The following is a 16349-nucleotide window of genomic DNA, read 5'->3' as shown; positions in this document are numbered from 1 at the left end:
AAAAGCCATTGCTGGGAATGCAGCAGTCATTTTAGGGAAAATCTGGATAATGAGAGGGCGTCATGGCTCATAGCTTAGCCGTAGATGATAGGAGAGAAAGCTTTAAAACACTGAATGAACATGACAGTGAAAAACAGCAACAATGCTTTTACCCATAGCCATATACAATCATGGCTGAAAGTGTTGGCACCCTTGAAATTGTTCTAGAAAATTAAGTATTTCTCCCAAAAAATTACTTCAATTTGATATTTATTGTTATACACATGTTTACTTCCTTTGTTTGTATTGGAACAACACAAAAAACTGAGAAAAAAAAGGCAAATTGGACATAATTTCATAAAAACTTACACCTCTCAACTGGAATTTTGGACCACTCTTTATTTGCAAACTGCTCCAGGTCTCTCATATTTGAAGGCGCCTTCTCCCAACAGCAATTGTAAGATCTCTCCACAGAGGTTCAGTGGGATTTACATCTGGACTCATTGCTGCCACTTCAGAACTCTCCAGCAATTTGTTTCCTTCAATTTCCAGGTGCTTCTTGAATGATGTTTGGGGTTATTGTCCTGCTGTAAGACCCATGACCTAGGACACAAACCCAGCTTTCTGACACTGGGCACTACATGGCGACCGAAAATCCTTTGGTAATCTTCAGATTTCATGATGCATTTCACACAGTCAAGACACCCAGTGCCAGAAGCAGCAAAGCAACCCCAAAACATATTTGAACAACCACCATATTTGACTGTAGATACTGGGTTCTTTTCTTTATAAGCTTCATTACATTTTCAGTAAACAGTAGAATGATGTGCTTTACCAAAAAGCTCTATCTTGGTTTCATCATTCACAAGACTGATTCCCAGATGGATTTTTTATGTCTCTGTGTCAGCGGTGGGGTCCTCCTGAGTCTCCTGTCATAGCATTTCATTTCATTCAAATGTTGAGGGATAGTTCGCGCTAACACTGATTCACCATGAGGGCAGATGGAATTTCTTTGGAACTTGATTGGAGCTGCTTTTTCACCATCCAGACTATCCTGCATTGCAACCTTTCATCAATTTTTCTCTGCCATCCATGTTCAGGAAGGTTAGCTACCTTGCCATGGGTTGTAATCTTCTTGATTATGTTGTGCTCGCTGGACAAAGGTATATCAAGATCTCTGGAGATGGACCTGTAACCTTGAGATTGTTGATATTTTTCAACAATTTTGGGGTCTCAAGTCTTCAGTTTCCTTCTCCTCTTTCTGTTTTCCATGCTTAGTGCCTCTGCAAGAGAAACAGACATGCTGCAGTCTGGAAAGACGTGCCGCATGTGCGTCTCCGCAGGTAAGCCGCAGCGTCTGTGCACACATAGTGGACATGGGATTTCTTGAAATCCCATCCACTATGCTGTAACATCTGGCCGCTGCAGATGCTGCGGATGTATGTAGCGTCCAACCTGCAGCGTTTACTGACCGTGAGAACATACCCTTACGTGCCATGGGTGAGTTTAAATAAGCATCACATGCTTGAAACAAAGTTGGTTACCAACAATTTTGTCCAGTCCATTTTGGGGGTTTTGTGTGAAATTATGTCCAATTTGCCTTTTTTGCCTCTGGTTTTTTTGTGTGTTCTTCCTACAAACAAATGAAATAAATATGTCTATAAAAATAATGTGCAATTGCAATAATTTTCTGGGAGAAATACATCATTGTCTGAATCAATTTCAAGGGTGCCAACACTTTCAATCATGACTGTATATTGAAGTCACTTTGGCCTCGATTTATCATGTGCAGGTTTTAAATCACCTTTATTAACCCCTTCACGACCTTTGGCATACATGTCCCTAACTTTGATGCTAGCTTGCATGCCGAGCCTGCATCTTTCCTGGCAGATGATAGCTGATTTAATCAGCAATCATGTGCCTTTAAAAGCCACAAGTGGAGCAGAGCTTTTATCCTGTTAAATGCCACTTTCAATCTATGACAGCGGCGTTTAACACTTGCCGGCAGTGGTTATGTCATTCCACTCGCCCATCTGGTTGCCATGACAGCTGGGGGTCTGTTAATGACCCTCTTGCCTGATCAAGGTTGCCATCGGGGCCTTTAGGACATTACTAAGCCTGTGTTCATGTTAAAAAGCTTGATAAAGTCCTAGGAGACCTCAGAGTGTTGTGTGTTTTCAAGGTATTAGCGATTCACAGCAAATTAAATTGCAGAAAAGAAATTGATTAATTCAAACTTCAAAAATGTTGTTCATCTCTAGTATTTACTAGATAAAATTAGTATTTACAGTGCAATAAGAGGGTGGTAAACACATGAGTGGGTTATCTGAGTTTCTGCGTGTGATATTCTGCATATACTGTAGACCACTGCTGCAGTCAGTACCATGGACAGTAGTCAGGGGCTTGGTGGGTTTTACAGGGTGTAATTTAGGAATGAGATATAGGTGCTGGATAAAGCATTATATATATATATATATATATATACATATATATATATATATATATATATACATATATATATAGAAAATTAGAGCAGCACAAAGAAAGAGTCCGGGTGCAGAGCCCCCCAGGCAAATACCGAACCTCAATTATAAAATTCCAGAAAATATATATATGCACTGCTCAAAAAATTAAAGGGAACACTCAAATAACATATCCTAGATCTGAATGAGTTAAATATTCTCATTGAATATTTTGTTCTGTACAAAGGTGAATGTGCTGGCAAAAAAAATCACACAAAAATCAATGGAAATCAGATTTATTAACCAATGGAGGTCTGGAATTGGAATCCCACTCAAATTCAAAGAGGAAAACAGGCTTATCCATCTTCAATAGAAATGCCTCAAGACAAGGAAATGATGCTCCGTAGTGTGCGTGCGACCTCCATGTACCTGTATGACCTCCCTACAACGCCTGGGCATGCTCCTGATGAGGCGACGGATGGTCTCCTGAGGTATCTCCTCCCAGACCTGGACTAAAGCATCCGCCAACTCCTGGACAGTCTGTGGTGCAACGTGACATTGGTGGATGGTGCGAGACATGATGTCCCAGATGTGTTCAATCGGATTCAGGTCAGGGGAATGGGCGGGCCAGTCCATAGCTTCAATGCTTTCATCTTGTTTGAACTGCTGACAAACTCCAGCCACATGAGGTCTGGCATTGTCCTGCATTAGGAGGAATCCAGGGCCAACCACATTAGCATATGGTCTCTCAAGGGGTCTGGGGATCTCATCTTGGTACCTAATGGCAATCAGGCTACCTCTGGCTAGTACATGGAGGGCTGTGCAGCCCCCCAAAGAAATGTCACCCCACAACATTACTGACCCACTGCCAAAGTGGTCATGCTGAAGGATGTTGCAGGCAGCAGGTCGCTCTCCACAGCGTCTCCAGACTCTGTCACGTCTGTCACATGTGCTCAGTGTGAACCTGCTTTCATCTGTGAAGAGCACAGGGCGCCAGTGGCGAATTTGCCAATCCTGGTGTTCTGTGACAAATGCCAAGCGTCCTGCACGGTGTTGGGCTGTGAGCACAACCCCCATCTATGGATGTCGGACACTCAGACCATCCTCATGGAGTCGGTTTCTAACCGTTTGTGCAGACACATGCACATTTGCAGCCTGCTGGAGGTCATTTAGCAGGGCTCTGGCAGTGCTCCTCCTGTTCCTCCTTGTACAAAGGCTGAGGTAGCGCTCCTGCTCTGGGTTATTGCCCAGCTACGTAGTATATTGCCCAGTCACGTAGTATATTGCCTAGTGACGTACTATATTGCCCAGCCACATAGTATATTGCCCAGTGACGTAGTATATTGCCCAGTGACATAGTACATTGCCCAGTTATGTAGTATATTGCGCAGCCACGTAGTATATTGCCCAGTGACGTAGTATATTGCCCAGTGACGTAGTATATTGCCCAGCTACGTAATATATTGCCCAGTTACGTAGTGTATTGCCTAGTGACGTAGTATATTGCGCAGTCACGTAGTATATTGCCCAGTTACGTAGTATATTGCCCAGTTACGTAGTATATTGCCCAGTGACGTAGTATATTGCCTAGTGACATAGTATATTGCCCAGTCACGTAGTATATTGCCCAGGTACGTAGTATATTGCCCAGTTACGTAGTATATTGCCCAGTCACGTAGTATATTGCCCAGGTACGTAGTATATTGCCCAGTTACGTAGTATATTGCCTAGTGACGTAGTATATTGCCCAGTCACGTAGTATATTGCCCAGTCACGTAGTATATTGCCCAGTCACGTAGTATACAGCACAGAGTATATTGCCCAGTCACGTACTATATTGCCCAGTTACGTAGTATATTGCCCAGTTACGAAGTATATTGCCCAGTCACGTAGTATATTGCCCAGTTACATAGTATATTGCCCAGTCACGTAGTATATTGCCCAGTTACATAGTATATTGCCCAGTCACGTAGTATACAGCCCAGAGCCACGTAGTATATCGCACAGCGACGTAGTATACAGCACAGAGCCACGTAGTATATTGCACAGCGAAGTAGTGTATTGGCCAGTCACGTAGTATATTGCCCAGCCACGTAGTATATTGGCCAGTCACGTAGTATATTGGCCAGTCACGTAGTATATTGCCCAGCCACGTAGTATATTGCCCAGTCACGTAGTATATTGCCCAGCCACGTAGTATATTGCCCAGCTACGTAGTATATTGCCCAGCCAGGTTTGTCACAGGTGAAAAAATTAAAAAAAACATATTCTCACCTTTCTGAAGGCCCGTTATAGTCCACGGCAGCTGGCGGTCCCAGGGTTGGTATCACAGCGCAGGACCTGTGATGACGTCGCGGTCCTTCTGCCATACTATCTTCGCCACTGGAAACTGCAGGGGAAGATGGCGGCCGGCGGGAGCTGCTCAGCGTACAACGGAGGGTGAGTATAGCAGGTTTTTTGTTTTTTTTAAATTATTTTTAACATTACTTTTTTACTATTGATGCCGCATAGGCAGCATCAATAGTAAAAGGTTGGGGACACACAGGGTTAATAGCGGCGGTAACGGAGTGCGTTACCCGCGGCATAACGCGGTCCGTTACCGCCAGCATTAACCCTGTGTTAGCTGTGACCGGATGGGAGTATGTGGGCGACAGGCACTGACTGCGGGGAGTAAGGAGCGGCCATTTTCTTCCAGACTGTGCCCGTCGCTGATTGGTCGCGGCAGCCATGACAGGCAGCTGGCGAGACCAATCAGCGAATGAATAACCGTGACAGAAAGAAGGACAGACAAACAGATGGAAGTGACCCTTAGACAATTATATAGTGTATATATATATATATATATATATATATAAAAATATATATATATATATATATATACAATGCTGCTCACCCATGAATTTTTTTCATAGACTGTACAATATCTTCAGAAATAAATGGAAATGTGCCAAAGTTGTATCCTCAGGATTTTTTAAGTAATACAACAATAAAACATTGTTTTTCAACTTTTACGTTGCAATTTCAAAGAAGAAATAGAATAAACAGCAAGTGCAGCAATAATGGCGCCTCTTATTAATACTTGGTAGCCACCATTTGGCATTGATGACATTCTCTAAACATTTCTTGTAGCCAGAAATCAGCTTCTTGCACTTCTCAGCTGGTATTTTCCCCCACTCTTCCTTTGCAGTTTGTTCAAGCTCTTGAATTTTTGCAGGATTCTTTTTCCCAATAGCAGATTTCAGATCACAAAGATTTTTAATAGGATTGAGGTCAGGACTTATTGCTGGCCATTTTGAAACAGTCCATTTTTTCTTTTTCAATCATTCTTGTTCACCTTTGGATGTGTGCTTTGGGTCATTGTCTTACTGGAGGACCCATGATCTTCAACTCAAGCAAAGTTTTCTTACACTGAGTAGGACATTTTGCTTTAAAATCTCTTGATAATTTTCTAATTTCATGATTCCTGTGATACAATCAAGGTCTCCATTACCAGATGCAGCAAAGCAACCCCACAGCATTATGGAACCTTAACCATGCTTAACTGTAGGTAGGGTGTTCTTTTCCTTATAAGCTTCATTGTGCCGTCTGTTGCTATTGCTTTGCATTGCCAATAAACTCTATTTTTGTTTCATCTATCCACATAACATTTTTCCAGAAGGATTGTGGTTTGTCAAGGTAGTCTTTGGCAAAGATCAGTCATTCCTTTTTATGTCTTTTCTTCAGCAATGATTTCCTCCTTGGCCTTCACCCATAAAGCTCTGCTCGGTTTAATGTTCGTCGTTGAAACCATGACCCCAGACTGTTCCAGGTCAGCCTTCAGGTCTTTGGATGTTTGATGTGGTGTTTTTTCCACTATTCACACCAACCTTCGAAGACATCTCTTGTCAATTTTCCTTTTCCCTCACATCCAGGGAGGCTCTTGATGGTTCCATGCTTGGCAAACTTCTTAATAACATTGTGCACTGCTGAAATTGAGATACCAAGGTCTTTGGAGATGGCCTTATGCCCTTTGGAAGTCTTATGTTTGCTAATAGTAGCAGTTCTGATGTCCTCAGACAGCTCCTTTGTTGTCACCATTGTGACAAAGGAACAGGGCCTACCATGTGGATTTTTACAAAACTGAAGATATCATTCATTGGCTAATTCATGTCACATGGGCACTGACAATTAATCACAGGTGATTCTCATTCGTGATTTACCACCGGCGAGTCAAAATGTGTTTCCAAACTAATTAAATGTAAATAGTGCCAATACCAGTGTCACAGCAAACTTTAGGTTTTTCTATTTTTCCCTCCCGTTGTTTTTTGCTTCAAATTATTGGTTATCATTTGCTCTTTTGTATTTAACACGAGTATACAGTCTTGGTAGCTGCATCCTCACCTTTTAAATACTCTGTGCTGCTGTTCTCTGAACATGACCTATGCTATTTTGGTCTCTGTCCCATATACTTTAGTACTCCCCTATATGACCATATGAGTCTACAGGTCACTACCTCACCCAAAATCAACATACTCATCTTCTACTGCTTTAATAATTCCCATTATATAAATAACCACACAGAATATCATAACACTAGTTCTGCAGCCCAGCACCCGGTTGTAACATAATCACTTGACAAGTCAATTTTCACCTTAATAGATCATAACCCTTCTCCTTAAATGCTCTGTGCTGTTATGGATGCCTGCTCTCCCTAGTATGTATGTGCACCCCAGCAGATAGGGAGGGAAGGTGCTGCCTGACTGCTAGGGAGGCCATTCTACAGGTCTGCATTTTTGACATGCGGACGTCCTCCTCCCCTATCACCTCTCCTTCCATTTCATCTCTGTTCCCATGCTTTGCCCTTCCTTCCCACGATGGACCATAGTTAATTGGAGAATAAAGAATGGTTCCGGTTTCGTATTTCTTTTATGAGATGTCTGTGTTTAATTCCCCAAGTTATAATAACCAGAGTTATTTAGAGTCACAGCTGGTTGTACGTTAACAAATTGATCTCTGGTGGGAGCATTGAAGGCGGACATACCCCCCTGGAGTCGGGCGGCCGGCATATCGCTTTAAAACGGAAACAAAGTTTGTCATTCATATTTTAATGAAGATAGTTAATAAATGCTGTGGCCGACCTCCATCCAGCAAAAGGTTAATGAATGATGTCAGTGCCTTATTTACATGAGGGATTCGGGCAAGTATGACCAGGGGTCTCCACAACATCCAAACTTTTGTCAGTAATAGCAATATCCTCAATAATAAAAAAAAACTTGTGTACAGGTCACTGTCTCTCACAAGTCCAGCACACTCATCTTCCGCAGTAACCATTTCCACCATCTCCTCATCCATAGATTGCCCCATTTCCATCCACTTCATGACCCTGCTACTCTCCTTCCTGAGTAACATGAGTGGACAAGTCACTGGTTTCCACAAAATCAACACATTCCACTTCTAGTGCTGTAAAAATTCTCATGGTCTATGCAATATATGTCGGAATGGATCCAGTTGAGTGTAGACGGTTTGTCATTGTCATCTGTTCTGCCTCCGGTCTTCTGTTGAGGGCACTGGTTAATATGGATCTACGGGAGCGGTTATGGGCAGGTCTGTCTCCCTTTTCCTGCAGAGCAGGTTGCCTGCAATTAGTGGGATAATTAAAATCGCCAGCGCACACACCTGTCACAGGAATTTAACCCTTAATGGAAAAAAATTTGCAAATATATACTAAACCTGATTTCCCCCCTAAAGTCAATTACTGGAGCTAACTCTCCAGCTGAATATATGGAGAAATGTAACTCTACACGTCAGGACAGTGGTACCATGTCTAGCCCCGTCTGGTACCATGTCTCATAGACCATACATGTTTATCCAGCACTGATAGAGTCATTAGGGAGTTTCCTTTTCTCAACCACATTAATATAATTTCCTCGGTATCCAGAAACCAGATTTGGACATATTGAGCATCACTTCTTTAGCAGATAGATGGAGAATGTCAGGCAGCGTAAAGATACTGGCTTAGGAGAAGTTATAGATAAGGGGGATCAGTTACTGGGGCAAATGTCAGCTCTTGTGTCCCAGTTTCGGAGGTTGAGATGCCTTAATTGAAGATGATGACTTACGTTCTTTCTTTCCGTATATAAAACTATACGTAGAATGTCAGCTCTCCTGCCCAGTTATTCATTACTGAAGAAGAACAGTGTGGGAAGCTAGAATAGAGGCATGATGAGTGTCTCCTCCATCCATATTGGACATATTTGACCTTGGTGAGTGAAACCTTCCCAATTAATTCAGACATGAATTGTGCCAGGGACGTTCAGGCTACGCCAAGATGCCTTGTAGGTGAGTGCTACCTGTCAGCTCTATTTCACTCATCATTATCGGAGAGACATGAAGCCCCAGTGGAGTCTCCACAATTGATCCAGTTCTGCTCTCGGCTGAGGCAAGTTGACCAGAAGCTTCAGGAGATGAGAGATGTCTACCAAGGTTCAGGTGAGAAGTTCTAAGAAACATCTGAAGAGAAAACCTATAGTGTGGATGGTATGTGGTTGGGATCAGTATGACATAGAAAGTATGGATAGTAAAGGATCTGAATTGGTCCTTGACCTTAAATTCAATGGGGTTTTGTATGATAGTATCTTCTGACTTGTGACTTTTATGGTGGCCCTAGGGTCTCGTCATGAACAAAAGTACCAAGACCAATTTATTGAAATCTCCCGTTCTTAAGGAGTTGTCATGAATGTTCCTAGGCTTATTGGTCTAGGACTGTTGATCATTAGTGAATACCAAAATGTACTTTTCAGGTGCTCTTGGATTTGTATGCCATAACCCACCTTTATGTTATAGTCCTACATATGCTCTATAGAGGGTTTTTCTGAATGCCCAGCCTTGTGTAAGATGCCAGACATTTCTCTAAAGTCTATGGGCAACTTTAGAGGTAAAAAACATAACAGGGGGGTGGTTGTTTGAGTGTGATGATCATTATGGTCAATGACTTCATGACGGTCAATGACTTCCTATAATTAGGTCACTATGGTAATGTCTTCCCCATCTATACATTTTTATTTGCCGTAATTAGCTAGATGCATATTTCATTGGTCACTAATGAGTATTTAGGGGGGATTTTATGTCCTATATTGTAATAAATGGAAAGTGTAGATTGGCTGATGCCTAACTACAAGACATGTAGCTACTGGTGGCTAAAGTAGTCATCACACATGACCCCAGTGCCTAGCATGACCTTAAGGTTGTATAAGTTGACACATGTATTATATATGGGAAATGGCATTTGGGAGCTTTGTTATTATTTTCTATCAGGGCTCAAGAGCCTCAGTCTGTGTCTCTGCTCACTGTGCTCTAATGGTGTACCAATGAATTTAATCGGAAAATGGCTTCTAAATTCTGGCATTAATTTTCCACTTGTTGCCAATTCTCTCCTAGGTCCTCCTTCTTGTGACTACGTTGAGCTCAAATTATCCGAATTACTTCAGTCAGTTGTATTTCTGCTCTTCAAATATCCAGCACTAAAATCTCACTGTGTTCGAGAGGTGATGACCAACCTCATCAACAGAGTGCGAGGTATGAGCCAACGCGCCGTGTACGCACTGGTGGCTTATCGACAGCCACTACATTTATTTACATTCCACTGTACTACTTTGTGATATACTTTCCTCCAGTACATCAGTATCCCTACTATCATTAATTTATCTGTTCTCTACAGTAATGTATTGCCCTCTGATGTAACACTTTATATCTTATCCTTTGCTCTATACTATATGGTTTTCCTAATACTGTATCATTCTACGTATTAGTAGACATTGTTATAGACTGTACTCTTATACCCTTATACACTGCTCTTTACTCAACTGCTCCAATATTCGGTGGTCTACTATATCATTATTTATCAGATTATGAAGTGTTTTGTCACATATTATTATATACAGCCTCTACTACTACTGTATATGTTATTATATATTTTATTGTACATTTTTCTGTGTTATTTTCATATCAACTATAGCAGGGATGAGCAATTAATTTTCCTTAGGGGCTACATGAAAGACTGTGAATTTTATGGAGGACTAAATCAATAGGCTGAAATTAATTCATGTTGATATTAATATTAACATATTAATTATAATTCTTATTTTATATTAATGTTGGGCGTTATAATATGCCCACGTCAGTAAGCGCGAGTTAAATGCCGCTGTCAGAGATTGTGAGGGCACAATCACAATTCCACCCACGGCTGTATAGGTCAGCTGACATGTGCCCATTTGGTGCGGGCTCAGAGCCGGAGCCTGCACCTTTCCGGGCACATGTCAGCTGATCGATACAGCTGACATGTGCCCGCAACAGCCGTGGGTGGAATTGCGATCCACCCGCGGCTGTTAACTAGTTAAATGCCGCTGTCAATCTCTTACTGGAATCGCGTCATAAATTCCACCCATCGGTGACCCCGTCACATGATCACGGGTCACCGATGGGTTTGCATGACAACCAGAGGTCTGAAGCAGACCTCTATGGTTCTCATTGCCAGATTGCGAAGGACACTGCCCGGTGGTCGGCGCTCATAGCAAGTAAGCATTTCTGCTACACACAGGCGATTTGATCATCGCCTGTGTGTAGCAGAGGCGATCGAAGTACTGCAGCTTCTAGTCTCCCATGGAGACGAAGCATGCAAAAAGTAAAAACAAAAATTTAAATGTTCAAATCACCCCCTTTCGCCCCATTCAAAATGAAACAATAAAAAATATATATATACACATATTTGGTATCACCGAGTTCAGAATTCCCTGATGTATCAAATTAACACGATCGCTAAACAATGTAACGGGAAAAAAGTCAAAACTTTTATGTTTTTTGGTGGCCACAACATTGCATTAAAATGCAATAATGGGCAATCAAAAGATCGTATCTACACCAAAATGGTATCAATAAAAACATCATCTTGGTGCACAAAACAATAAGCTCTCACCTAACGCTACAGGTATTGAAAATGGTGCCATTTTTTTTTCACAAGCTTTGGAATTTTTTTCACCACTTACATAAAAAAGACTAGACATGTTTGGTGTCTATGAACTTGTAATGACCTGCAGAATCTTAATGGCAGGTCAGTTTTAGCATTTAGTGAACATGGTGAAAATAAAAAAAAAATCTGTGGAATTGCACTTTTTTGCAATGTCACCACACTTGGAATTTTTATCCCTTTTTCAATGGTGACTGAAAAATAAAAAAAAAGTTATGGCACTGGGAAGAAGGGGAGCAAAAAACGAAAATACCCCTAGTCATTAAGGGGTTAATATTAACTGTAACACTTAATATTGAGCAGAATTAACTCTGCTGACATTCCCCTGTATACCGTATGAGCCCACACACAATCCGCTATATACTGTATGAGCACCTACACAGCCTTCCAATATGCAGTATGACAGCATCCACCCACACAGTCCCCCTACATACAGTATGAGCACCCCTATATACATTATGAGCCCATACATAGCCCCTATATTCTATATGAGCCCCCACAAGCCCTCCTATATACAGCATGCACCTGCACATAGCTCGCTATATACAGTATGAGCACCCATATATACAGTATAAGCTGCCACACACAGCCCCCTATATACAGAACCCCTCCACAATCCCCATACGTACAGTATGAGCCACCACGTAGCCCCCTATATACAGTATGAGCCCCGACATAGCCCCCTATATACAGTATGAGCCCCGACATAGCCCCCTATATACAGTATGAGCCCCGACATAGCCCTGCTATGTACAGGGTACACATTTCACACACATGGAAAAAAAACACACTCACCTCGCTCCTGTTCCCCGTCGCTCTGCCCCGGTCTCCGGTTCACTGACTCTCCGCACAGCAATCGTGATGTAGTGATGTCATTACATCTGCTGTCTTAGCTACATAAGCTGATTGGTGGAAGAAAGAGCTGGCGGCTCCGTCCTCCATCGAAATATTCACCGCTATCTGCATCCTAAGGATTGTGATGCGGGAGTTGATGGTGGGTACGGCGCGGCACCTAGAAGAAACTGTTTTCAGGCCTTCAGCTGTCTTGGTCCGTGGGCTGCAATGGAACAGCCAGAGGGTCGGGTTGGCCCACAGGCTGCACTTTGCCCAGGTCTGTACCATACTATATCATTATACACTACTTTACTATATTGTTATATACTTGAGAACGCAGAGGCATGAGGACCCTGCGCTTTGTAACTCTCAGAGTCGTAGTCACAATGGCGATATGTGTTGTAGTTGGTACCAAAATTCCAACTAGGCTCACGCCTGTGTTTGACAGAAGCAGTTCAGAGTTAGTGACGAAGCTGCAGAGAAAGGTGGCTGAATTAATTATGTGCCCATTGCAGAATGACTACAAATGTATGAGTCCGCTGGAAAAGAGGCAGTGACAAGAAAGACATTAGCAGGTAGTAAGGAGTCATCCCCTGTTGTGGAGGAGCCAAGCCAAGGGGAGATTACCAAAGCCAATGTCGTGCCATCTGAGTGAGCCATGCTGATTTCGGTTGGATTGTTCTTAAATGTTGAAGTGTTGTGACTTTTCGCGCCCTTTTCTGACTTCTACGACCACGATGGGCAGGACCTTCCTGCTGTTCTGTGATACTGATCGCCATTACAGAATCCATGTTCAGCGCCATCTTAGACCGTATAATGGTCGCCATCCTCCACGGAACTTGAGTCTTTCCCTCATCACTCTGCTCTTCTAGCTGCGAGACTCGATCCTGCCGACCACACCAAGTGCAACGTGATGCGAGGTCGTGGACAAGTATGGCAGGTGTTTATCTTCTCTCTTTATCTGATACTATGGAACTCCCGCTCGGGGCACTCTCTTCATCTTACGTACTCTGTCCCATCTAGTGTCCTCTCCAAGGACCTAGTTGCGGTAATTAACTCTGTCTCTCAGTCGCTTTCTCATTTTCTGCTCGTCATCACGCTATTCTTTTTTTTCTGTCTCCTCTCATGGCAAGGGGACACCCACAACCTGCTGCCCTGCTCACACTGGACCTTGAGTCTTCTTACGACATACTCTGGGCCCTTTCTGTCTTCCTGACAAGAACCCGTGCCTCTCCCTTCAACCTAGCCCATTACGCTCTGTGCTAGTCCCAGGCACTAACTCTCGCTCTCCCTACTTGCGAATATCACACAATAAGAACATCACTAATGCACGTTATAGTTCACATTACACACTATAACAATTTACATATTTTCCAAGGGGGAATGTGTGCAATATGTCCATCTCCTTGCACTATATATATCTCTGAAGACAATTGAGGGGGATTTTAACTTCTCACCTGAAACGCCTAACAATGCTGCTGGTTATTATTGGAATACAACCACAACTAAAGGAAGCCAGTCCAATAATAACAATTTCTCAGAGCCTCGGGAGCATGTTCCTTATTGTGGTTCCAAAGAACTCACTGTACTAGGATCTCCCCTTAAGAATGGTGAGAACCGTACTCACTGAAGATGGTGTGGTTCCAAAGCAGGACATGAGGCATTATACAGTATGTGTTTCAGGTCCATCCTGTTACTCAAGAACCATGGACTTTGTTTAGGAGGATTAAAGGAGAACTGGGAAAAATGGGACAATGTTATCCCATCAAGCAGTGGTTTGCATGCAGAAACTGTTTTGGCATCTCCATAACTTTTATAGACTTCAGTGAAGGAAGCCTTGCAGATGTTCAGCCATTAACCCTTTATTTGACTATGGTAGAAGGTTCGGTAGGGTTTGTTCCAGTTGATGAGATGGGGACTCCATCAATCCATCTGTGCTCTTAATGCTTCTCTCTACGTTTTCTTTGGTTACTACTACTATGTCACCTAAGGAACTTGTCTCAGCTTCTGGACATTTCTTAAAGTCCAGTAATAAATGTCAGAACAATTGGACGTCATTACTATCAACCGAAATCATGCCAGAATGATAAATGCCACTCATGAACTAGGTTATCACAGGTTAATCCATTGTAATTATCTCTGAAGGCTTTTCATGCATTCATGTTATGTGTGAGCTTAGCATTCCAGTTTACACCAGTCATACATGTGTTATGACATTTATGTGAAACCAGAACACATGAGCTGTGCGCACAGTGAACAAGCCCGTAAAGACATGTTCACACCACCAAGAGACTTGAAAACACAAAAAAGTACAGTAAAACCAAAAACACTCTGTTGCAAAAAAAATCACAGTGGACACCAAGTGCTAGTAAAAAGATGTATTTAAAACCTGGTCATATGTACAATACCTGTATGAGCAGGATTCAGAAAAGGAATGTCCATGTGGACATGCTACATCAGATAGGGATTACATACATTAGTTAGGACTGCTCTGATATGGGTATACCTTGATGTTTGGTAGAGCGGCTTAATATACATTTTTTGCAAAAAACGTATCAACCAAATACCCTGTTTTTTCCATCTTTTTACTAGCACTTGCTGTCCACTGTGATTTTTTTTGCAACAGAGTGTTTTTGGTTTTACTGTACTGTTTTGTGTTTTCAAGTCTCTTGGTGGTGTGAACATGTCTTTACGGGCTTGTTCACTGTGCACGCAGCTCATGTGTTCTGGTTTCACATAATTGTTTTCTTGTGTCCACAAGACTGGGGAGGCCTCTCCACCCCTCTTTTTTTGAGCTGTGCGCACAGGAGCCGTTGTGTCCAGCGTGTCCACATGGACACTCCTTTTCTGAATCCTGCTCATACAGGTATTGTACATATGACCAGGTTTTAAATACATCAGATAGGGATTACATACATTAGTTAGGACTGCTCTGATATGGGTATACCTTGACGTTTGGTAGAGCGGCTTAATATACATTTTTTGCAAAAAACGTATCAACCAAATACCCTGTTTTTTTCCATCTTTTTACTAGCACTTGCTGTCCACTGTGATTTTTTTGCAACAGAGTGTTTTTGGTTTTACTGTACTTTTTTGTGTTTTCATGTGTTATGACATTGATGGATATGTGGAAGGCGTTTAGTACTTGGCTAAAAATAATAGCGCAAAGCTGCGAGCTACAAGGGCGATGCCAAGTATGAACCTACTGCTCGTATAAACTGTGACCTGAAGTCTTATCGAGTCCATAGCCATATGTCAGATGTCAAGTTAAATAGACCAATTTAGGAAGTGTGATCTCTTTACAATCTTCCCTTCTAAGAAACTAGATCCAAGCCGTAGCCTGAATTAGGAGAAACCACAGACAGATTTTAGAAAAAGGGTAAATGCCCTGTGGTCTTCATCATCTTGATGCCTCCTCTACCCCCTACAGAGTATAAACTTTGCATGACATTATTACTAGGTACTAGGGCACTATATGGCCTTATTGTTTACTCATTATCTAGTTCGGTATTTTTATCATTGAGGTTGCGTAATTTGGGTGTTGTATAGTGATACTATATGGGCACTTTATAGCGGTATTATTTGGGCCATGTATGGTGGTATTATATAGGCATTGTACAGTATAACGTAATTGTTTTTGGCATTATATGTTTTATTTACAACTCTGACCACATAATATTGGCATTGTACTGTGTATTGTATTCTGATAATTATGGTTGCATATTTGGGCATTGTATGGTGGTGATACATGGTTACTATATGGTGCTATTATTTGTGCATTGCATGGTGGTATAATATAGGAACTCTATAACCATATTGTTCTAGGATTATTCTGGTTGTTTTTGTGGCTGCTTAATTTTAGTATTATATAGTCGTATTATATTTGCACTATATGATGTATTATTTGGGCTATGTCTTTTGGTTTTATTTAAACTTATTGTTTTCACATTATATACCTTTTGGGGGCAGAAACTGTGGTCACATAATTTGGGCATTGTACAGTAGTAGGGTGGTCTTATTTAGGCTATTTATGCAGGGCCGGTTTTAGGCAAAGTGGGGCCCTAGGCAAAAGT

At 42.0% G+C, this 16349-nt stretch overlaps 1 protein-coding gene across 1 annotated transcript in view; it reads left to right on the top strand.

Annotated features, from left to right (window-relative positions):
• Positions 1-8373: 8373 nt before the first annotated feature.
• GMIP (GEM interacting protein) overlaps positions 8374-16349 on the top strand; it is a 108238-nt gene continuing 100262 nt past the window's right edge. Inside the window, exons 1-2 of the mRNA XM_069766765.1 lie at positions 8374-8909; positions 9858-9995. Coding sequence (XP_069622866.1) covers positions 8714-8909; positions 9858-9995 — 334 coding nt within the window. The 5' untranslated portion in view covers positions 8374-8713. The remainder of the gene's footprint in view (positions 8910-9857; positions 9996-16349) is intronic.

This window comes from Ranitomeya imitator, chromosome 4 (assembly GCF_032444005.1).
Source record: "Ranitomeya imitator isolate aRanImi1 chromosome 4, aRanImi1.pri, whole genome shotgun sequence".
NCBI classification, from domain to species: domain Eukaryota; kingdom Metazoa; phylum Chordata; class Amphibia; order Anura; family Dendrobatidae; genus Ranitomeya; species Ranitomeya imitator.
This window is presented reverse-complemented; position numbering and strand designations above follow the sequence as displayed.